Source organism: Scomber japonicus, chromosome 15, assembly GCF_027409825.1.
Source record: "Scomber japonicus isolate fScoJap1 chromosome 15, fScoJap1.pri, whole genome shotgun sequence".
Classification (NCBI taxonomy): Eukaryota; Metazoa; Chordata; class Actinopteri; order Scombriformes; family Scombridae; genus Scomber; species Scomber japonicus.
This window is the reverse complement of record NC_070592.1, coordinates 18,840,887-18,866,011: the sequence shown is the minus strand read 5'-3', so window position 1 is coordinate 18,866,011 and position 25,125 is coordinate 18,840,887. Positions and strand designations below refer to the sequence as shown.

Sequence of the window (25,125 nt, the reverse complement as noted above, 5' to 3'; positions counted from 1 at the left end):
GACATGTTTCCATTGTTTTGGCTCTCTCTTATAACTAATGATAGAGACAGGCATTTTAACTCATTTTAATAAAATACACGCATTAAATTACTATAAAGTGTTCAAGTACTCGCAAACACAACCCAAAATCTAACTTGAAATTGTGTTTTAAATTAACACCAAAGTGAAAATGTGGTTATGCTAGTGCACTGCACATTCATTTTGTTGAAATAGCTCAAAACATCACTCTTATGTCTGGTTGCCATTCTACCTGTAACATTAGACTGAGTGACATCTATCTGTGACTGTAGAGATCTATCATTTTTGCTGTGTGGATCTGTGCAAATAATCACAGATAGATAGCATCATAGATAACATGGAACATTAATTATATATATTTTTATTATAAAGCAAAAAAAGAAAATGCGATCACGTTGAATGAATACTGACATCCAAATCAAGCACTCTGGCTAAGACCCTAACTATTGATACAGAGTAAACACATCTAGAAGGATGTGTAAATGCAGCAAGAAAACACACTGAAGACACCGTGCACACTGTGGGTCAGTTAGTCTGAGTTATCTTTTATTAGTGTTATACTGATCTGAGCACAACTGCTCACAAGGAAGAGTTTGATAAGCATGATGCAAAAAAACACCCTAAAGTCGTTTTCAGTCGCGTAAAATGATCATGACATTCTGATTGATTTTTTTTTTTTGAGGTTAAAGAAAAATATGAAAATAGAGTTGACAGTACATTTAGGCACACTATTAACACATACTGTACACAGATATGCACAATTTTCATTATCATAGATTCATATATACTGGGGTTAAAAAACAAACAAACAAGCCTTCCTGTATGGAGAGGTGTGCAGAAAGTTAAAGGTGATATCTCCTTCTCCACCGTGGGGACAAAATATTCGCCTCTCTGTATGAGCGGCTCGAGTTCATGTCCTCCTACTCAGCCAATCAGAGTCCACCAAGGCTGCTCAGTGCAAGCAAATCACAGCAGACGAGGGAGTTCCATCCAATGACTGCAGCAGAATGGGGCTCCGTTCAGCTCCGTTCATGGGAGACGCTCTCCCACAGTTGCTACGGTAAGTGCTCATTAGCAGTGATTCCATTGGTCACAGGACACGGCTCTCCTGCGAGCCTATTGGACAGGAGGAGGGGGTAGCGGGCAGGAGGGGGGGGGGCTCCCCTCCAGCTGTCAGTTCATAACGACAAAGGTCTGTTCACACTCAACAGAACAGGCTTGAATGTGTAAAACACCACTTATGGGTTAAAAAGAAGCAGTTGTCGGTGGCTACCTCTGAATAAGCTGTAGCCCGGTGAGCTGATCGTCACACAGAAAAACACCCCACCACTGCCGAATCATTACCCAAAACACAGGTTCTGCACGAGTGGGCGGGGGATGAGTGGAAAACACCCCCCGCACACCCAAAACTAAAACAAAACAAAAAAAAAACGTCAGACTTATAAAACAAGTCTGTAAAAATAAATGTAGTACTTTTACAACAACGGAATGTTAAGTTGTTGGGATAAGAAGACATTTCTGGGGAAACGTTTCATGTTTTCTTCTATTAAAACAATATGAATTACTTTTTTTTTCAGTATACAATGATTCAAAATGCACATGCATTAACAAAAAAAATATTGCACAAAATTAAAGACCTTTTGTCTGAATAAAAGTGATTAGGGATATATCTCCATATCTCTATCTTGACTTCCTTGTAATGTTCAATCTTGTGAAGGAGAGCTACTTCTAGCGTGCATCTCTCGGTCAGTATATACTGTATATAGTATTAAGGCTGGTTCACTAGCTCACACTGGCACGGTTTCTGACTGAAGAGGGTTGCATCTTCTTGCTTTACTCACTCACACACACATATTCACTCACTCACTCACACACACACTCCCATTCACACAAAATTCTACACAAGCCAAATACAGACTAGACCAGAGAGTACATTCTTTGAAGCGTACATGATCGTGCGCTTTGGACAGCCAGAGCTGAGCCTCCCACAGAGACCAACTACAACACACTTCAGTGGGTCCTCAAAGCCTCACCTTTTAGATTAAAAAAAAGGGTTAACAATGCATTCTTTTTCTTCACATGATTAAAGATATGAAGCACAGTAAAGTTCAGCGTTTCCCAACATTGAACCAGTACACACACACACACACATACACACACACACGTATGAACAGCATGAGCTTTGGTTGTCACAGGGTTACGACAGTAGCGTTAAAGGGGATGTGGCCTATTTTTTTTTTTTTTTTTTTTTTTAAAGGATCATGAGCGGTACAGATGATGTAACACTCTGGGGGGGAAAAAAGTCTCATCATATCTCACGTGAAGCACTGAGGATGGAGAAAAAAAAAAATCGGACAAAAAACCTTTTTTAAAAAATCATCCTTTCGACCCATATTTGTTCAGTCACATTTTAAAAACAGTGCCTCTTAACCCAGTGCTATTGACATATTTGGTTGCTATGAAAACAAAATTATTGTCTGCCGTTTACAAGTATGCAGCTTTTGCAGATAAAACGTCTACAGCATGAGGGTAAGTTTGACTACAGCTGAGTGGCCAGCTCACTGAGTTGGTGGGACTGTGCTGGCCAGAAGACAAGAAGCGGGAAAGGTAAGGCAAGGTGTGGGTCTATGCTATCTATTCCTGCAGTTTAAAAACAATACAGTATTTGTGGTCTGCTCTCTGGACCGTGAGAAAGCAGCATTGACTGGCCCAGCCAAAGCTAAGCACAACAACAACAAAAACTAAACAAAAAATTCAAAAAAAAGGGGGGGGGGGGTGGGGAACATAATGTAGACTAAAAGAAAGACTGTCATGGTCAGTCTTGGTGCAAATTACAGATTTTGTGTTTGCGCATGTGTGTGTTTTTCAACCTTCAGTTCTGTCTTGACAGAAGTAATCAGCTGGATAATTGGGAGTGTTTTTCACTGAAAAAGTGTGTGTGAGGGAAGCGGTAGGGGCAGAAATCACACATGCATACCTCAACGTTCACCTCAAGCCCCTCTCCCCCCACACTCTCACTTTTAGCTCTCAAGTCTGCGTGTCTCTCGTCGGCCCGTGTCCCGTTGCCTTGGTCCTCTCCTGTCACCTCTTGAGGGAGGAGGATTTGAGTTTCTGGCTGTATCTGTGTATGCGTGGAGAGCGGGAGTGCAACTTGACAAAGAGCTCGGGGAATTTGTACTGAGGGAACATGGTCTCCAAGAAGCCCTCCAGGAAAACGTAGACAAGACGACGGTTCATGGGTTGGTACTGAAACATGTCGAAGACGCGCAGTATGCCCTTCCGCGTGGTGTCCGCCCCAATGATGTGCTTCAGCTCATCTGAGGCAGAGAGAGATATACCATGGAGACATCAGCAGTGTGCACAAAATTCACTCAATTTTTTGCCCTGAGGTTAAAACCATTGTAGTATTTGTGCTGACCAGAAGGGGAGCTATTCTAAGAGGCTGACATCCTGTGTTTAAGTGCATTTACCAAACTAACCAGTTTAGCCCTCTTCTGTGGAAGTCTTACTTGTAAAAAGTGAAAAATACAATTTTACACTTCCATTACATTTCACATTTGTGTGGCTTGTCCAAGTAAGTTTTAGAAAGTGATCTGCAGAGTTGTAACAGTTTCATTATTGCCCCCATGAAGTCAGAGGGCAGAAAACACCCACTGCAATTACAGTTGGTGACAGTCACAGTGGCCACAAGGGGCAGCAATGAGTCCAATCTACACTCCAATCTAAACGGAGAAAACGCACAAGGTGAGATTCACGCCCTATCAGATTGTCTTTCAAGTGTTTTTTGGCTTCAATGATGAGGACTGAATATTTAGTTTCAAGTTTATTGACAGTTCAACCTCTCATAAAGTGCAGCAATCCCAAATGGACCCAGGTGATAAGTGGAAAAAGTGTTTTTCACCTGGCATGATACCCAGCAGGCTGGTCTTAGCGGCGATTCGTGTCCTCATGCGGATGTTCTTGTCCCGACGGGGTGGCGTCTCAGCCAGAATACCATTGGGCCAGTAAGAATCCCTGTACAGGAGCAGAGACACTGAATGTTACTCTCAAAACTCATTTAACAACTGTGAATGATTTTCAAGAAAAGGTGAGGGGTTACCTAAATTTCTTGACATAATCTGCCACCTGCTCTGGTGAGGTCATGTAGTCAACATGGTCCACAATTTTCCTGCAGAGACAAAGGGAAGATGAGTGTGTGAGAGTGTGTGTGTGTGTGTGTGTGTGTGTGTGTGTGAAGCCAGTTGTACAGTGCTCTTTTTGTCTTGTGTGGAAGTTGACTGAGGGACTGTGAGAGTATTGTCGTGTGTGCTTGTTTTCAGTGTATGTACTCACACACATTCTGTAAACTTATTCTAATTCTACTGTTTGTCCAAGTTGAACTGGTTTTCCCATAAATATACAGTTACATACTATGCATATTAGGTCATGAGTTGTTTGTTTTAAGTACCATATTTGGATTTACATGCCTAAAAAACAACTGCTCTCTTTTCACACCAAGAGAACAGCTTAACATAATGGAACAAAAATGCAGATGCCATATTATTATATGATTTATAATTTATAAGTCCTCTTAAAGAAAATACATCAAATTCAAAAACTAAAAATCATTCTTAAACCAAATTGGGTTCTACAAAATTATTAATAGATTTAGTTTGGGATAATTTACAGACATGTTTGGTTAGCGGGTATTTAAATAAATGAGACACTAAAAAATATGCTCAGTGTATGGACTGTGTGTCTGTCTGTTCTGAGGACTTTGTGTGTCTGACCTGTTGATGGTGTCTCCATATGTGGCCCTGATGAGCTGCTGCAGCAGGTTCTTAATGTTCCTGCGTAGCCACTGGTTTTTCTCCTTGAGATCAAACACCTCGTCCATCAGCAGCAGCATTACCCGCAGTGGAATGTTATCATCGACCTGGACGCACAAACACGTGTGAATGACCACTTCACCCAAAACACAGGAAACAAACATCAAGCGCTCAGACTGCACACTGACTCACGTTATCGTCTAACTGAGCGGAGACTCGACAGTGTTCAGGGTCGATGTCTGACTTGGGGAGGAGTGGAGGCACCTGTTAAAGTAAAAAGAAGACACTGGATGGTTAGGAGTTGGATTAACTGTCTCATCAGAGTTGTGTTGAAAAAGTGGTGTCAGACATTTAGATATTATTCACAGATACAGCCTTTTTTATAACACGTTTCATTGTCAGCCTGGCAGGTTTGATCAGGTTACATGAGTTTGGAACAGGTGTAAAAGTGGTTGGTAGTAGAGAAGATCCAGTGCCAGGATTTTTGATAAACACAGCGGAATTGTGTTAAATTGAAATCTATTATAATTATAGCAAAGTGAGTGTAAAAAGCTAAAACATTTAGAATCAAACAAAAGAACAAAAGCAAGGATGCAAAATACATCAATGCAGTAGCTGAGTGCAGTACCTTGAATATTGACTGTTTGATGTCCTGGCCCAGTCTTTCTGACATGCGACCCATGTTGTCAGAGACTTTGGTCATACCCTCAGCCAGACTGTCTGGCAGGGCCTTCACTGCATTGGACACGTTCCTCATGGAGCTCCGGAGAGGATTCACAAATGTGTCTATCTGATAGTGGAAAGAATCCAAAATAAAATGTTGAGGTTTTTTATTTTATTTTCAAAAAACACACATGCCAAAAGCTTAATTGTGAGCATTATATTTTGCAATTGTTGTTAAATTACACTGAAAAACTTTTTCTTTAAAAACATTAAATGACCTTGCGAGCAAACTCTCCTTTGCCCTTGCTGTAGGCCTTGTTCTCTAAGAAGTCATAGACATAAGGAATCAGAGTTGGGCAGGCCTTCACCATCTCTGGGTTCAGCAGCAACTAAAACACACACACACATACACACAGATGATACACCCTCGACAAAATGATGCACAGCAATAAAGTTGTTAACATGAAACTAATCAACACTATCACATAAAACTGGTACCTGTAAATAAGCATTGAGGTCCTTTTTTCTCTTCTCCAAGAAGTCTCTGTCCATGTTGTTGAAAGTCTTTTTCCCTGGCAGCTTGAGGATGGACGCCAGGTTCTCAAACTAAAGCAGAACATGAAAAACACAAGGAGAACAGTTGTGATGTGTTATTTCTGTTGTCTTTCCTCTGGGACCAGCTGCACTGATCAAGAAAAAAAAAAGTCAGTTTTGTACATCTGCTACAACAAACTCACCTGTTCAGTGATCCTCATATGGAAGTCATGGAAGTCAGAGTAGCGCCGGTAGGTTTTCCAGCAGTCCTCGCTGCCGTCTTGGGTGCGTCTGAACACAGTGATGGCGTAGAGTGCGTAGGTCTTACCGTGGTCGTTGCAAACCCCTGCAGCACCCCAGAAGCCGGGGAGACAAGCATCAGCTACCCCGCCCGCAAATACATCCAAAAGGGGGATGATGGATGGGGGGGTGGATGAAAGCAGAAGAAAGGGAAAAGAAAGAAAGGAAAAGAAAAAAAAGTGTGTGCAGGTACAAAGAGGAGGGGGTAGGAAGAATAAGTGAAAGAAAGAATGCAGTAAGGCAGAGGGCATGGAGGGGTAATAAAAGGGAGGAAAATGAACCAGAATGACAGGAAAGGTAAGGGAGGGAGGAGGAAGGAAAAGGGGAAAAACAGAATAACGGTGAAGGTGATGGAATGAAAGAAATACAATACGAGAACAGTATGTAGTGACATAGCAGACATGCAAATGAAAAGAGCTTGGAGGTGAAAAGTTGAAAGAAAAAACAAAGAGTGCAGGGAGGAGCAAGAAGGGACTGACAGATACCCATGTTTGAATTTGTCCTGTGCAGGACAAATTCAAACATTCTTCAACATAAGCTGTTACAACACCAAAATACCACACCAAGCATAAGTCAAATTAAACGTCTTTAAACCCTTTAAACATGTGCACACAAGTTACCAGGATCTAGCATTAATCCACAACCCTTAATCTAAGACTTATACTTGCAAAACCATGTTAAACACCAAGCAAAAAACTGCCACCGTGTTTTATTTTTTGTAACTTACAAAAGAAGTATACTGAAGACTAGATATGTGTGTGTGTGTGTGTGTGTGTGTGTGTGTGTGTGTGTGTGTGTATGTACCTGTGTCGGAGATGAAGGCATGTAGGTGCATAGTTTCATCATGGCAGGAGTTGGACAAGTCGTCCAAAGACTGAAATCACAAGAAATAAGCATTATTAATGAAGAAGGTTACCAACAGCGACACAGCACATGTAGTGCTGCTTTTACTGTGCATGATGAGCTACAAAGATGAGCCAGTTGGCGCGCAGGTGGTCGAGTGGTTAGAGCGTATGCCATATACGCAGCCGACCCCGGTTCGGATCCCGATCGGAGGTCCTTTGCTGCATGTCACCCCCCCCTCTCTCCCATGTTTCCTGTCGATCTACTGATTAATAAAGGCGTCTATGCCAACAAAATCTTAAAAAAAAAAAAAAAAAAAGATGAGCCAGTTGTGTCTCCACGTCTGCATTTCTAAGCCCTGCAACAAGAAGTGAAGACTCACTAGGTTTATGCTTCCTGTTGGAGAGCCATTGAAAGATTCCCCGTCGCCGTCATCAGATCCCCGGTAGCTCGGCTCTTTCAGCATGTCCAGCTCTGCAAGCATGCGTACGTACAGAGGACTCTGCTTGAAGGAGGGGTAGAAACGCTCATCACGCAGCATCATGTCATACACCTGTGGAAAAACATGTGAAACCATTTGTTAACAGGCAGAAAACAGGCAAGCAGCACATGTAACAAAAAGAAACAAACTATAGAATAAAGAAAACTAAAACTTATGCAAGTAACAAACATGTTTTGATCTTATACATATTAAAGTCTGCAGAAAGGATGTAGTACCTTTCTCTGGATGTCATCAAATATCTCAGGTGTGGGGTCGTCTTTCTGTAGCGCCTCCCCCAGTTGTATTACTGATAATTCATCTACTTGCACTCTGGGAGACGCCTGTTGGAGAGTAAAAAGAAAGAAAGGAAATGGTCTGAAACGCCACAATATTTGTACATTTAATCTCATTCATGGGAGAAACGACTTGTAATTCTCACGTGACCTTCACATGTGTCCTACCTTGTCAGAGAGGTATTGTTCATAGACACCCAGTGCAGCGGCTTTCAGCAGCCCCTTGGTGGCACTGGGCTGCTTCTTGCCATCTTTCTGCCAGCCCAGCATCGCCTCCAGCTGCTGCTGCGCCGTCACCCTGTAGCCCTCCACAGTGAGCCAGAAGAATAGCTCTGCCTGGGCCCCCGCTGCCTGCATGAAATCTGAATCAACAGACACACAAGTTGGACCAAACAGTCTGTGTCTACTGTAGCACACAGTAAATGCCACACTACTTTGAAATTTAGCACCTAATATGTTTGGCTGTTTGAGATCTTGTAACTAAATTTCCCTCTAGTGTTACATGCAATTTATAACAATCTTTCTAAACTGCTTTGTTTAATATGAAAAAATGATGTAACTTTGCCTTTGGCAGCTGATAGTAAAACCCAGCTGTGAAATTTCTGATTTGGAGCGAAACCTTAAGTGCAGCATACTTGATCCCACAGAAAACAGCAACTGATTATGTGTGAAATTGACTTTTTTTACATTTGTTACAATCTCCAACTTCATTCAAATCTTGTTCTTCTACTAGAATGTTTTTCTTCACTGAAATATGGATCTGATAATGGGGGCCTTTCTCTCTTTATCTTTGGTTGGTGACTAATGGTGAACAAACCTATTTTCCTATAAAAGATGACATTTTTTCATTTTAAAAGCAACATTCATTCTAAAATGACAGAACTAGTCATGCAGTCCAAGCTGCTTGCCGGTGCTCATTTTTCCACACCAAATCTGACGCAACTTGGCTTCACTCCTGGTTTTCAAAAAATGCATTTAGACACAGACACACATACACACTCAATCGTAATCTGATCTGTAAAGCAGAGTGACCTTTTAAAAATTCTGGCAAGGTCATGTGAGACGGAAAAGGAGTGTATCTAACGAGTCAGGTTGGGGTTATAAATTCTAGAGGAATGGAATAAGTTATGGATTATAAAGATGATTAACAGAAATGTTCAGGATTAAGGCCTCTGGATGACGACAGTGATGTTTGGCATTCGTGGTACATGTGATGATGCATTTCCAAAATTACCCATGAAGAACTGCAGGGCAATGTTGTGGACAAGGATATGATCCAGCGGAATAACACACAGCTTGCCGAAATTGGCTGCCAGCTTCAAGGCATCCACCTCCTACACAGCACAAGGACAGGATAAGCGAAGTCTAGTACACGTAGCAGAATCAATACAACTGTTTTCTTAGTCTAGCTGATGCAACAAGACAAAACAAAACAAACTGACATCATGCAGGCGGCATTTAAACATCATACTAACAAACATCACCAATGAAAAATCAAAAGTGCTGTTGGTTACATCAAGATAAATAGTAATATATGTCTTTATACATCTGCTTAAAGATGGCTCCTCCAGTGTCACCTGTGCAGCAGTTTCTCACCTTGCCCGAATGTAGTCTCTGGATCCTGGTCTCACACACCTTCTTCACAAACAGAAGACTGTTAATCTGGTTCTTGATTACATTGATGTCTAAAGGACAAAGAAACAAAAGGACAAGATGAGGAAAAGAAGAGATGAAAGCATTGCATTTATTTAGTGTAACTTTTCAGATATCATTTGTGCTTCCTCCATGACAAATTGCACGTGTCTATCTGTGTGTAAATTTAAAAAAAGTGTTCACCATCTCCTGCTGTGTCCAGCGAGCGGAGGTACTGCAGCTCCTCCAGCACTTTGTCCTTTACGGCCTCCAGCTCAGCAGGCTTGTCTGTCAGCTTCAGGATGTTCATGAAGGCTTCATAGTTACAGCTGGAATCCCGAATCTACACACACATACACACAAATGCAGTTTCTGTCAGGATTGTTTCTTAGATGCAGTCTTGCTTTGATATTTTTCTATTATTTAAACAAAATGTCAATTCAAATAATTGCTGATAGGTTGGAGGTATGGATGTATGCGAATCTTAACTCACCATCCAGATGACAAACTGATTGATGTAGTCTGGGTCGCTCAGCTGATTGATGAGAGGAAGCAGCACACCACGCGCCAGCACTTCCTACAGGAACATCACAGCACATTTTCTACATTTTCACAGAACAATTTAGGATACAAATATGCAGTCACATGTGCCGTGTAGACTTTTCTGCAGTCTGTTGTTGGGAAATAATACTCAATCAATGGCTGGGAACCAAAGTAGCAGCAGGATGTATATCTATATTTACTACTCAGACCATTTAAGTTACATGAGTTGTGATCATTCTTCATGCAGTGTAAGTGAGAGTGAGAATTTGGTGTTAGTGTATCTTCTGTGCACTCACCCGTAGGAAGTATCTCATGTTCTTGTTGTGGAAATCTCCAGGAGGTAGTAACAGATACAGAAGCAACTCACACAAGTCCCGAAGGAAACCTGATACACACACACACGCGCACACACAGGCACACACAGGCACACACAGGCACACACAGGCACACACACAGAGTTTATGTTTAGTTTTTACCAGCTATAGCATGAACCAAAGTAACACATTTGTGGGAAGGATTGTGTGTGACAGTGTGAAATGTAAGGTCAAGGAGTCTGCAGAAGTGTGTTTACCTTCTTCATCTTTGTGTGAAGTGCACACTACATCTCGACAAATTTTCCTTTCCATCTCCACCTCGGCCTCAAAGAACGAGTCCACCAGCTCGTCTGTTATGTCCCCTGTTCGGACATCGCTCGTCGTTATTGTCATTATCACCACTAATGTCTCATCATCTGACTTTATCGTTAACCTCTTCCCCTCAACTGTAACACAATTTGACTGTGTAGTCCATCACATGGTCACGAGACTCTGAACTGAGTGAGAAAGGAAGTGTGTGCTTACTTTGCTTGTCCTCTCTGTCAGCGAGGCGATCTTGGGCTTTTCGAAAGACACGTAAATGGGTGGCAAAGTCGTCCACCAGGCGAGTGGTGAAGTAAGGCTGCCAGTCCACCTCTTTGGACCTAGACACAAACACACACATAAGTTTACAACTAACACATTTGGCTGGTATGAAAGTCATCACTTTTATTATTTATTATATGTGTCTTATACCGTGTGGAAAACTGGACGAGGGCATTCTGCAGCGTCTGCCTGATCTCTAATAAGAAGGACTCATCTTCGCTCAGAGTGTAGTACCAGTATTGGATATAGTCTCTCAGAGCAAATTGGATCACCTAGAGACACAGAAACATGGGAGTTGGCAGAGAGCGATAAATAAACAAGAAAGTAGAGGGGAAGGGGAGAGAGAGAGACAGAGAAAGGGAAAACAAGGGAGAAATTGAAGTAGAAGTGCAAATTAGTACAAAGCAACACAATCAACTGGATTGAGGGGGATGGAAAGTACAGAGAGGCAGGGTGGAGCAGAGTTGACTGTAAGACGGGTTAATAAGACTTCTCTGGAAGAAAATCAAATCTGTTGATAGTCAATGTCTAGTACAAACAGCCAGGGAACAGATTACTGGACTATGAGGTCCATGGAGACCTGGATAAATCAATCATGCAGCTGTAAGTCTGTTACACACAATGGGGATGCATCTGAGTAGTATGATTAAATCATGTCAACACATGAATCAGTGTAACCTGCTGCTCTGTCTGCATCTGCTGTATGAGACACACTCTCTTCATATATACAGCAGGTAGCAGACAGTATTCCTAAAAAGTATGAATATGTCTTTTTCTTTTAAAACCTAAGTTATTGAAGGTTATTTCATCAGCAGAATTTGTTTTTTAGAATGTGACGAAAGCTAACCTGATGTCATGGTAGCTGTGTGAAATCTCACAGTACAAATGCTGCTGAAATGATTAGTGAGCGTTCTCAGGGAGGAAGGGAGGACAGAAACACCATAGTAGAGCAGTGTCATCTGACCATCCCAAACTGCTGTGTCTGCACTTAATTGCGCCAGCCATGCTGCTTTGCTGTGAACATCATGCTAAAAGCTTGTTTTCTACTGCAAGTGTTGTGACCACAAAAACACGTGAAAAGGAAAACTGTGACCGCCAGACAAAAGCCAGTAAGCCCGTCTTCTCTGTCGGTAATGCTGACAGACTAACCGCCATTTAGAGTGTCTATTTACTAATGTGTGAAACTGAAAACATTGTCAGTTGAGTCGCAGCTAGTGAGCAACCAGCCCTGCAGCAGTCTTTTAATACACAATAGATGAAGGAAAGAAATTTGGTGCAACACTGACAGTGTAACAGTACGTGGAATTTCAGTTCCGCTTTCTGTTAGAACAGTTTTCAGTTTTCATCTTTTTCTTCTGTACAGTAAGTTTGATAAGATTTCAGAAGTCTACATAAGTGCAGCAGTATCCGCTGGCATGATTTAAGTAAGAATATTAGAGCTGCAACAATTAGTGGATTGATCGATTAGCTGCCAAATGTTAAATTAATTACCAACTATTTTGATGATCGATTAATTGTTTTTAGTCATCTTTTAAAAAGGAAATTTTCCAACTTCTCTGATTCCAGCTTCTCATATAGAATTTCTTTTTAAATATCAAGTTATTACAAAGGAAATTTGATTTAGTTTGAGCCTTTATGAGGTTAGAAATATAATCACAGTGGATTCCAGTACTTAGTGACAAAATTCCAGTGACCTGGATTTTAAAAGCAAATTTGTTGTGTCGTGTCTAGAGAGAAAGTGGTGATATTAACAGCCCAGCATGAGGATACAAAAGAAAAGAAATGAACAAAAACTAAAAATAATGTGTGCAGGAGACTTGCCCATCCACCCTCACCCTAATGTAAATGTAGGAGCAGAAGTGAGATTCATTCAAGTTGAAAAAATGTTTGTGCAAACGTGTACCAGCAACATATTTTGTAACACAATATGATTTCATTCGGTTATTAAGTTATTTTTCACAATGTTTACCACAGTAAAAAGCAGCTGATTATGTGTGAAATCATGTTTTCCTTTGTTGGAAAAACAGATAGAAATCAGCAGGCATTCATATGCATATATATCAGTTAACAGACATCCTGCTTAGCATTCATCTACTGACACACCAACAACATGGAACAAACTTCCTGTAAACATGAGGCACCAAGGCTTTAGGGGGTCATGGTGAAGTGGCTGGACCAGCTGATGGGTCAGATGGTGACTAAAGTGGACCGGTGTCCAAAAAGTCTTAAGTGTTACTATTTATTGCCCAGTGTTAATCCTGTTATATTTGTTTCTCTCTTTAGTTGTTGTCTCATTATCATCTAAGCGGACTGAATGAACACAAACACGATCTATATGCTGGTGATACTATAATAAGTGGCAAGAAAAACTTCAAAAAGGAAAATACAAAAATAATGTCATTAATACAAGTCACATCTGATTTTTTCGCCCACTGCATTTCCCCATTTTGACTGTCGAGGTTACAAACATGTCGCTGGTGGAGCTTTGACACAAGTGCCAAATTCACAGGAAGTCATGATATGTAACCCATAGAAACACACACCTGTTGTAGTGGCTCATCTATGAAACTGGAGCCAGTCAGTCTCCTGTCAATCTTTATCGGCTTCATCTCCAGCCGCATCTCATCCAACGTCTGAAAGAAACAGAGAGATGTGGTGAAGTGTGAGTAATCCAATCAATGAAAACTTCAATGTGCTAACTGGCAGTTGATTACCATCTAATTAATCCATTTGTGTTGGTGAAGTCAGAGTGTGTGCATTTACCTTCACTATACCAATTTGAGTGGGCGGCAAGTAAGAGTGCTCGCACTTCTCCAGGTGTTTCTCTGAGTTGATCTTTCCATAGAGCAGCGTGACCGCAAAGCCCCTAGAACACAGAAGTGAGAACAAGAGACGATCTAAATAACCTGCTCTATGTATCTTCGGTTTCTTGTGGTTACTGAGAGGGAAAAGGTTTATGTAAAGGCATGAAACTCTTCTCTCACCCTCCAATGAAGCAGAAGATATAAAAGGCCAGGTAGAATATGGCAAAGGGTCCAAAGGTGACGAGGAACAGCACGACTCCAAGACCCCCCCATCCCCAGATGGACAGACTGGCCTAAAACACAGAAAAAGACAAAACAAAGGATAAATAATCCATGCATTTCAGCTCGTGCTAAACAATATAGTCTGGCTAACTTCACTAACAATGATTGTCCAATTTAATGTTTATGAAGATAGTAAGGAAGTAGAGTAGAGTAGAGAAGTAAGGTTTGTCTACCTTAATAATGTGACTAATGGGCTGTAAGTAGTAATCAGTACTACATTTTAAATTTTGATTCAAACTCCTCAGTTATATATGTAAACCTATGATTTATATGATATCAATTACGAATTGCCCCCGTCAGTACTCCATCTTAAAATGGCTTGTTTTTTCCCTTCTCTTAGCGCCATCATAAATTCCCCATATAAAACTCTCAGAGCTCCGCTGTTCACTCCATTGTGAAGGAAAAATAAATGAGCAAAGCACTCTCAAAATCAGACCAGACGATTGTACTGAACAGTGACGTCATCCGCAGAACAGAAAACACACTGGTCTTCAACTTTAGAAGTTGGCACAGGAAACAATTATTTAAAAATGACCCACTGTGGTGTGTTGTGTTGTTAGAGAGTATCACACAGTGTGTGTGCATACTGTGTCACATCCTATGGTTTTCCTGTTATTGTCAGTGCAGGAAACCAAGCTCTCTTTTCCAGCTAAAAACTCTGTCCCAGTTTTCCACATAAATTACTCTAGTTGCTGTGTACCTTTTTGGGGACAATTCCAAACCATGCTAATGCTACAGATGCAACGATTGCATTTGTAAAAACAGCAGAAAACTTGATGTTACTTTTATCTGTTCAGTCCTCGAGCCGTGGAGTAAAGGCCCAGGCTTCAGACCAAGCTGTGTAAGCAGCACTGGCACAGACAGCAGGGCTAATATTCAGGTCAGTTCAATGAAGGCTAAGAGTATTTAAACTGGCAGTGGCCTCCATCATAGCTGCTGCTGAGTGAAACTTTATTGATCCCACATATTTACATATTACACCCATGACATCCAGAGCAGGTGATAAGGTATTTTGCATGCGGGCGTATGCTGGAGGTTCCTGCTCATAAAATTTGCAGTGTCATGAGATAACGCAAGAAATTGAATTGATCTACGCAACCCATGGTGACACCAGATAAACTCCCTGAGTCACTCACACTGTGACTGTGGCAGAAATAGGAAGAAGCACTGACAACAGGATGATTATCACTGATGATCTTCAGCTGCCAATGCCATACATTCATACTAAAGTCTGCTAAATAATCAGATCCACTGATGGAACCAGAGAAGCACAGACCGAAACACTAACACGTTGTTTTCACTGCCGCCGTCAGCCATGGACAATTGGATGACACACATTAGACTTGCTGCCAACTGTGTCACATTCAGAAACATGGGCCAGCCAGTTCACTGTGTATAGCATGACCGCAAAACACAGGCATGCTTCAGAATCAGTGGTGAGCCAACACGAATAAAGTCAGTTTAACAAAAACATGTTAAGCTAAGGGTAACCTGCGTCTCTGCTGACGTGCAAATCCAAAATTTGATTTATGATAGAAAACACCTCAGAAAACTCATAAGAAGGAACCACTGAACACATCTGCATATGCATAAGGCAACTGCGGTGGACAATGAGTATGAATTTCATTATGCTTCATTTCATTATACTTCATAAACTCACTGGGATTGTTTTGGTTCATGGTGAGAACATTTCAAGGCAGAGCTGAACTCCTGCCAAGCGCAGATGCAAACCTCATGACTAAGATGTCCTGTAGTTGGTTTTATGTCCACCCCTGACCAGAGTATCTGCTGATACAAAGTGCCAACACCAGTGGAAGTAATCGCCTGGCCTGTTACTGGTGGGCTGCGTATGGGACGGCTATCTCAACCATATGAAAACTCTTCTCAAAATATGACTAAATAAATCATTCTCAACATCTCATCCAGTTTCAACACTTTAATGCAGCAGAAAACAGAGATTAAAACTGTAATTAAAATACTCCAAAGAGTAGCCTAATATCCACAATAACTACAACTTTTCTTTAATTAAGCGTGGCCTATTTATTCCACACAATATCTGGACTCTTCTGGCATTAGCTGTTGTAGTGTGATTGGTTGTTGTTGCATTTTGTGCTGACAGCCTGTCAGCGTTGATGTCTTTATTGCAACCGGCTGCCATTGTTCTGCTCCACAGTGCATCCAGAGCACGAAGGGTTACAGTAAAGAAATCAGATCTGGCTCCATTGTAGCCGATAGCAGTCAATTAAAAAAATGACTTGACTGGCTTCAGTTCAGATTTTGCAGATCAGCTTGTGACATGCTCAGTCACCACACCAGCTGATAACACAGCCCACTGGAAAAATTAAAACCTGATGCTGATGGCTGCCATTGACTCTGACCTCACCGGCTCATTGTTAAACCACATTTACACAATTTAAGGCTTGTAGGAGTGTAGGCCGAGACAAGACAGCAGAACTGGTTTGAAACATATGGGGTTAACAGCATCTCAGAGCACACCTTGGAAAATTATGACGCACAGTAGACAGTCACTTAGTTTACTAACGTTGTTATGAGCAGGAAATATTAGAACATGTTTACATGCAAATGCAATAACCTGATTACTGTAAAACCCTAATTTACAGTACGTGCAGCTGGTCAGTAATCAGTTTAATTTCCTACTACCACATGTACCACATTTTGAACCAAGGCTGGTGTATTTTAAATGTTTTAGTTATATAAGACTTTGTAGACTGCAGTTTCCTTTTTTCTCAGGTCATTTGGTCTGATAGAGACACAGTGAGAGTATGCAAGGTTTTTTTTAAGCTGTGGCTACAAGCTTATTTAGACTTATCTCAGTTTCATTCATACACTGCAATTATTTTGGATAAAAAAGAGGCATTGTTAATGTTTCCTTTCATCATTGTGCAGTGCTTTCTTGTCTTCAGTCTTTGTCATGTATATGTGCACATGCAAAAAAACGCCCCAAAAAACCCAGTTATGCATATAAACTGTGTAGCGACTGCTTAACCCACCAGATTAAGAAAGCCAGGTTTCTTATTGACAAGAAGTTTACGAAATGGGGTTATTCCATGAAACAAAAAATAGCCAGGAGCTTTTAGTGCATGTCAACACATGTTTCTGGGCTGCAGAATGTGTCCAAACTGGCTTGACTAGACCGCTTTCATTACGTCAAAACTGACTGAGACAAAGTCAGGTTTAGGACAGTTTAGGAGTGGTAGAAATACAAAGGAATTCTATTCACACCCTGCCTCAAACATAAACTGTTTTTTAAGTATCTCTGACACTTCACAGGCAACTACAGCACAGTTATCCGACACTGCGTTGTCGCCATTTACAAGAACACAAAAGGTAATGACTTCCATGCAAACCACATTGAACAGTGTGACCGTTAGTAACACATCTCCTCTATTTACCTTTCACCCACACAGCAGAAACAGAAAAAAGGCAGCTGCTCCACTGCTGGCAATGTTCAGAGGCTTTCAGCAGCTCACTGCAGCCATTGCTGACACTTTTATTATCATCAGGCCAAAGCTACATGCAACATGTGACTCTATTATACACAAAGACGATAACTGTGACAATAAAAGCCTCATAACTGTCTGTATTATCCATATAGTGTAGAAAATACATAATGCATCTAATTTTTTTGGTGCTGGTGCATATTCCAGTAAATACTGCAGTTAAAAAAATATTTTCTTTGAACAAATATATCATTAGATGTAATGACAAGTTAAAGTGTAACTTTTAGAGGATAGAGTGAAAGTATCTGAATGTAGTTGATATGGGAAAAGGAATTCCAGTGTGACGTGAATGGTGCCAGTGAGCGGCTGTGAATGTGGAGGCTATCAGTAGAGCTGTGTGATGAAGTGATGAGGCTGCCGAGGCTTGGCTCTGTAGGAGAGATGATAACCAACACGCTTGAGTCATTACAGCTTACACTGGATTTTAAACATGAACCATCTGTTCCAGTGATTAACACCCAAGCCCGTCGGGAACACACACACACACACAGACATAAACATCTAAGCAATTCCTTACACAACCCACAATAAATGAACACACAAGCCTAACAATACACAGCAGTACAATGTTTCACAAGCATTTTAATCTTAAATATGGGTGGGTGACACGTAGGCCAGACAGCATGGCTTAAAATAAAATTGTTTTACTTTTGAACAATTTCTGACTGTATAAATATAGTTAACATCTTGTTTGTGAGCATTTCATTCAATAAAAACTTAAAAAGGGACATGTAGCACCAATTTTCAAGGCTATCACTGTTTTTTCAGATCTATCTTATCAATGTTTTAAGATGATTAACTGGCAGACTGTCTGACTCCACAGTCTGCACCTCTCTGTATCAGAGTTTATGTTACTGAAATGAGTCAAACATTGTTTGTGAGAGAAAGATAACAGATGGCTTCACATTATAAGAACAAAACATACTGGATTAATTCAACTGATCTCCAGCCTCTGTGATAAAGGTTTCTATTGAAAAAAATGATATAATGGCCAAGAATCAAGTAGAGAAATATTAACTGTTCAAACTCAATTAACTCTAAAACATTTTATTACTAAGCTAAGCTAACCAAAATTGCAGCTTATGTTATATTATCACAATATTGAAGCAGTGCCACACAGAGGCAAGTCTTCCTGAGAGGCACTCCACTGTTTGATGCCCTTGACTTGAAATACATTAAGGCATACACACGCAGCCTCTTATCAGTGTCTTGGAGATTATGATTTTCCAGATCTCCTGGTGCAACTTGAACACGACTGCACACATACACACACAACTCCAGCACTGCACAAACACACTTATGGGAAGATCTGCTCAAGGGTGGATATTTCTATTTTTGAAACCCATGCACAAGTCTGCAGGCGCTTAGCCGCAAGGCCGATCGGTGTGGTGGTCATCGGGCAAGATGTTACCTCAGCCCATTAAACCTCTCCTCTGGGAGATCCATGGTTAATGCCTGAGAGAGAAAGTGAACAGGGCTGACTGGTCATGCTGGTCTAATCCTCCAGGACCACCATGACAGAAAGAGCTTCTATATTAGGTTTAGGATTAGTTTTTAAGACTGAAAAGAATAACCAAACTGAGGCTGTGCATTTAAAATAACTGCACCAGTAATGATGGTTAATTCATTCATGTACTTTAGTTACTGTTGTCTTGTTAGTCTTTTCTTGAAAAAAAAAAAAAAAAAAAAGACCTACCAATCAATTTGGAGTGACAGTAAGGTCCAATGCTGTATTTTGATGGCAGGTGTAACCTTGTGTTTACATTTGCAAAGTGATACTAACATGTTTAAAATTCAGTAAATACTCTATTAAAGAATTTAGCTGAAATCCAGTTTACCAGCACGTCTCACCCTTTCTATTCTGCGAAGGTGGTCTTCATCATCAGATGGCGCAACAAGTACAGCAGGAGAGCAGACAATTGTCAAAATGACTCAACAGACCAACAAACAACAATGAACCCAGCAGCACTAACCTGAACAAATATATGACCATGATAACTGGATCAACTAAACCTCTTTTTTTGTCATTACAATTAAACTAATTGTTTTTTATCAGTAGAGTACTTCACCTTCAACAGATCTGAAGTACCACTTAAAATGTAACAAGAGGGGTATGTGAGGGTATACTATGTACACACTTAGCCCTGATATGCATTTAAATTAGATGTCAAGTGGGACTAAAAATGAGAAAAACATCCAACTATAGCCCCACCCACAAATTGCACTACATTTCACCCTGGAAGTATAGATAGAGGAAGTATTCTAAATTATGAGGTGGTAAAGACTACACAGTGTAATACCGTGTGTATACAAATGCTTCCCTAACTACATTAACTGACTGTAATGTACAGTCAAATTCAAGTTAGATGAGTAGAGAAACATAAATATAGATACTGAAGAGTTTGATGAGAATGAAAATTATGTGAATCATATGCTGTGACCTTCGCAGTCATCAGATCTCAACCAACATGAACCCCTATGGGACATTTTGCAGTGTGGGTTACACAGCCATCATCAAAACACTAAATAAATTCAAATGTTTTGGAAGAAAGATAGCTGCTCTGGTGATTTGTGGTGGGTCAACACCTTATTAAGAGACCTCAGGTTTGTTCTGATGTGTCAGCCATCTGTAAAACAAAACCCCAACAAACACAACCTGTAGCTACAGTGAGGTACCAAAGCCAAGTACGTCTTGGCCAAGCACTATGTTTGTCCCTATTTTTCTGTTCAATTTAATGTATCCAGTTCCCTTGTGCTGGGTTTGACTCTGCTAAATCTGCTGTTACCCTGGGGAAGGTGAAGTCAGCCACATGCTTCCTGTGATACATACTGAGCCCCCAGTTACTTCTTTTCACCTTCTAGTGAGGAGTTACTCCAGGAGGGTGTAAAGAACTGAAGGCTTATGTGCCATAAACACAAGAATACACCCAACTAAAAGCAATGACTGAATCAGCAACCTCCCACCTGTAAACACTGCTCAGAGAAGTCAGCGGCACACCTACTAAGAATTGAACTCCAGCCCTGCAATAGTAGCTGACTGAACTCCCTGTGCCACACCAAAACTCAAACAACAATAAAATCCATGTTGACTCGTGTCCCATCCTGATGCCACATGTGAACTACATTCTGTCTCAGCATGACCTGGACAGACAGTGGATATATCTGGATACAAGACAGAGGTCTGAATAGGGCTTAATTCTTAAGATGTGACAGCTTGTTTGGCGGGGCGACGACTTCTACTGACAGAAGGAACGAGGGAGAAGTAGACTAGATGACAAGCAGGCCTGATGTGACAAGTGAGCTGGCCTTAATGTCCACCAAGCTTTGATTAAGACACCTTAATGAGATTTGGTCAGGGGTGAAAAACACTGAGATAACTTTGTATGCCTATGGATAAACACACAAAAGACACTCCCATCTCCCTACAAACAAAACAACTAAGAGTACGAGGGTTTTATTCAACAAGCTATGTGGGCAAGCAATTTGCTCAGGTGAGTATATCAAAGTCAGCTAGAAAAAAAAGAGTTAATGCCACTGTCCACAGCTAAACTTGATCACACTATTCAATAAGCATGAAAGCATGAAAAACAAGAGCAACAAACATTCGAATAACAATTAACTGTGTAAACATGGCTTTGACACCACATGACACAAAAATGCAAATCATAACACACAACAAATAACTGACTAAAACAAACACAGTCCCAGCCTTAACCCTGGAGGTGAGGCTGATAGAGGGGGTAGTTAAATGGACTGAGGATAGTAGTTTATTAGCAGAGGATAAGCCTTGGATGATGATGATGATGATTATGACAATGGTAAGGAGGGAGACTGTGTAAAAAAGGTGAGAGTGGCATCTATCCCAGTATGTCTGACCTCACTTCACACCTCCCATCCATAATATCAGTGACACTACAAACCTGGTTTAAAGCCAAACCTAATCACAGAAACACATGCCCATCATTCACTCCAGACTAAAGGTTACTCAGGAGGTACACTTTACAAAGAGCAAGTGTTAAGCTACAGTTTAACACCTGACTGCATATTATACAGACGTCAGTACTCCCTGTCAGACATGAAGAATAGTGCAGTGGCAGCTAAAGCCTAATTACTGAGGCTAAACCTGTACTTAAACTGCTGGAGCAGTGCCAGGATGTGGTTAGGTCACCTGCCACTCAGGTGAGGTGGACAGTGTGACCTGTTTGCTTATCAGCAGATGTAACGGCCAGCGCTCAATCAATTTAAAACAGGAGACAAGCATGCACTGAGAAACTGCACTGTGAAACTGCATCAACTGTAGCAGAAGTCCAATGTCATCATAAGTCACACTTAAAAAAGGGCCAGTCAAGGTGTAATCAGTATAACCACTGACCATCAACAATGGACTGAGAACAGCTTATTAATATTTGAAGACAAGCCTGTGTTAGGCCAGTTGTCTGACTGGCAATCTGACTACCTAATGTCACTGAAAACATCTCCACTGGACAACTGTGCATTAATGTCTCAGACTCAATGCACAGCTAAAAGTAAGCTAAGGAGGAAATGCCACGACATACATTTTGATCCTAACAAGTAGCTGTTACTGCTTCTTATCAGAATCAGCTTTATCTTTACTGGCCATGTATGTTTACACATACGAGGAATTTGACTCCGGTGTATTATCTCTCTGTGCAACAACGCAACACTCTTCAAAAATATACTACACGAATGACTACAGGTGAACTATAAACAGGATCTAAATAGTGCAAAGTGAGCCGGGATAAATGTTAAATGGTAAAAACATATACACGTATATGCATAAAGTATCCATGTAGTAGGGAGCATGTATGGCATTATGTATGCTTGCCACCAACATAAATTATAGCTAACACTTAGAAAAGACAAATAAGTAAACAGTCCACAACTATGCAGACAATCACCCCTGACACCAAACTTTCTTTCTCTTTTAACGTCGGACTTCAGTCTCTCTACCTGTGCAAACAGCTAACGCCCAGCTCACCTGTGTTTGTTGTGATGTAGAAACTCGTTGTTGAGGGACGTTACTCATAATCTAAACGCATATTACCGACATTGCCGATGTCGAGCTAATTCCAGTACGGTGTTGACAGTACGGATATCCTAAGCTCCGCGTATTAACGCAGCGTTAGCTGTGTAATCCCAGGTTGACTGCCACTTATGGCAGGCAGCCTTCCTGGAGACACAGAGGCTGTGTGCCGCCCGTCCTCTCCCCGCTCAGGCTCTGTGTTTACCTGCGGGGCTAAAGGCGCTAGCTGCTATAAGCTAACTAGCCTTGTCTATCACTGGAAAACAAACTACAGTAAGGATAAACGCGTCTTTTCCGCCAGTGCAGACTTACCTCTGCAAACATCGTCTAAAAGGCTGCGAGTGCGGTGGCTCTGGCTAACCCCACCACATTGTTACAAACGATTAAGACTGTTTTTTCTCGGTTAAAATCGCTCGTATTCCCAATCTCCGTACTCTCCTCGGAGCGTCGCCATGTTCGCTGGGTTTACGTCCGTCGGCTGTCCCGTTTTTCGACGTCGTGCTGCGATTGGCTATCAGGCGATGACGCAGAAACACACCCGTCACTGATTGACAGACACAAATGCAGAAAAAAACAGACACAAATGCAGTAATAATCTCTCCTGTAGCTTTCATGAGTTACTGCCACCATGAAAAAAAAATCACTGTGCAGTTATTCACTCTCAGAAGTGACTCTCAATTCTTTTAGAGGTCTTTTCCACAACACTTTTCCTAACACTGTTTACAAAGAATTATGGGGGATATTAAGACATTTCACAGCAAGATTATTCTTCAAATATATGTTCTTGCAACATAATAAAGACTGCACTGTAAAATAGTTGATCAATTATTTAATAGGCTAAAAGTAATAATGAACGTAAAAATGAAATAATAAATGACTTAATTTAACTGAATGATGAATTATTAGACGGTAGGGTACTTATATTCAAGCAGACATAACTTAAATTCTGTGAGATTAAGTGGTAACAAGAAAAACCACAACTTTTTAAAATATTGTGATGATTATTTAATAAATAGAAAATGTGACCCAGAGCACAATTTAACTTATAGTATGTATATATCTGTGAGTCAACAAAAACATACAATTTTGTACCTTTATTCTAACATGATATGTGTTCATGTGTGACAGAATTAGAATTCCTACGCTTTGATAATATTGTTCCCCTGATATTAGACACCTCGGCCAACGAAAGTGCATTATTAGAAGACCAGAGTGCACTCTCTCTGATTACATGTTTGACCAGTGGCTACCTGCAAACCTGGTGATAATGCATAATGTATTGCCCTTTCAGTGGCACCTTCATCAACCTGAGATAAACCTTACACTGCCTGGCAAAGAACGAGAAGCAGTGAGGAGAACAGAAACAGAGATAGAGTGACAAAGAGTCCCAGAGTGACTGAAAAAGATTGCTAATTACAAAAGATCTCTGTGCTGTTGTAAGTCATGGTACCTGTCTCCAGGTGAGCAGAGTCCCAGCTGGGTCACACAGCAGGAATGGATGAAGCAAAATAAAGTCGCTGGCTGATCCGTGTTCAGGAGAGTGGAGCACGCTCACCAGGCAGCCCATTCTTTTAATGTCGAGCTGCATACAGAAGAGGTCTCCCCTGTCCTCTCATGTTTCTTGTGCATCTGCCTGTCTCTATCTCCCACTGTCACTCACACCAACACACACACAGTCAAAAACACACAGGCAAGTTAGGACAGTAGACTTTATACCCATTCTTTATGAGTTACAAGGTGTTTATGAGACAAACATGTGACAAGCTATAAGTGTTCCTTCATGCAGTTCTGTGAATACATGAAGGTCAACATTGTGATTTCCTGTATGCAGGAAATAAGACAACACTGGCTCTTCATCAACCTGTTTCACCAGTAATGTCAAATACAAAAACTTCTTCAAAGCTCTGACTTACACTTTCTTAGAAGGGTCCCACTCCTGACACTTAGGGCCGGTGGTATTTTTAGACTACAGACTTGCAGCTCCTACCCTGCAGTGCTTTGTTTTTACCACTAGAGGACCCTATCAATCCACTACCAATATAACTCCTGTGAATGGGGTGAATGAATGGGTCTAAGATGAAGTATTAGTGGAATGTCTTAAATAAATCATGTTGTGCATGCCAATCATAGCTCCACAACGTCCAGTAATCCCTTGGGAGAAAATCACATTACCACTGCAATGAGCCATAAAATGCTAAGAAGAATTTGAGTGCTATTATAGAATATCTACTTTTTTATGGTATATTTACCACAAGATTAAACATACAGGTTAAAGCCAGCGAGAAAAATGTGCTCATTTGAAAACATTTACTGAAATAGTGAGCACCATACTGTTTACACTGCCTTCTCCTCATCTTCTGACCCTTCTTGAAGCTCTGAAGCAGGAATCAGTGTATTTTGGAAAACATTATGAATGTATGCTGACTGACAGCAATGATTAAGTGATGCATTGGTGGTTTT

The 25,125-nt window shown here is 40.9% G+C and overlaps 1 protein-coding gene across 2 annotated transcripts; it reads right to left on the bottom strand.

The window, feature by feature from the left end:
- Positions 1 to 538: 538 nt before the first annotated feature.
- On the bottom strand, positions 539 to 23,115 carry snx13 (sorting nexin 13). 2 transcript variants are annotated; one of them, XM_053334411.1, is made up of 25 exons: positions 22,978 to 23,115; positions 13,999 to 14,111; positions 13,778 to 13,880; positions 13,558 to 13,647; positions 11,165 to 11,286; positions 10,955 to 11,073; positions 10,687 to 10,791; positions 10,412 to 10,500; positions 10,066 to 10,149; positions 9,777 to 9,915; positions 9,537 to 9,625; positions 9,175 to 9,274; positions 8,109 to 8,302; positions 7,884 to 7,988; positions 7,549 to 7,719; positions 7,128 to 7,197; positions 6,227 to 6,369; positions 5,988 to 6,095; positions 5,768 to 5,878; positions 5,455 to 5,616; positions 5,019 to 5,090; positions 4,788 to 4,933; positions 4,118 to 4,186; positions 3,920 to 4,032; positions 539 to 3,335 (listed from the first exon to the last, which is right to left on the bottom strand). In XM_053334411.1, exons 1-25 carry the CDS (start codon positions 22,987 to 22,989, stop codon positions 3,100 to 3,102), a joined length of 2,865 nt encoding a protein of 954 aa, XP_053190386.1. In that variant the 5' UTR covers positions 22,990 to 23,115; the 3' UTR covers positions 539 to 3,099. The 2 variants fall into 2 exon arrangements, with proteins under 2 accessions (XP_053190386.1, XP_053190385.1); XM_053334410.1 differs by having other exon boundaries at positions 22,621 to 23,109.
- Between the last annotated feature and the right edge of the window lie 2,010 nt (positions 23,116 to 25,125).

Bases quoted from the DNA above. Each gene is read 5' to 3' on its own strand.
- snx13 (XM_053334410.1), bottom strand. From the start codon at position 22,668: ATGAGTAACGTCCCTCAACAACGAGTTTCTACATCACAACAAACACAG. The intron at 7,198-7,548 runs GTGAGTCTTCAC...TTGTGATTTCAG, and splicing joins CAACAGGAAGCATAAACCTA to TCTTTGGACGACTTGTCCAA. The intron at 6,096-6,226 runs GTGAGTTTGTTG...GTTCTGCTTTAG, and splicing joins ATATGAGGATCACTGAACAG to TTTGAGAACCTGGCGTCCAT.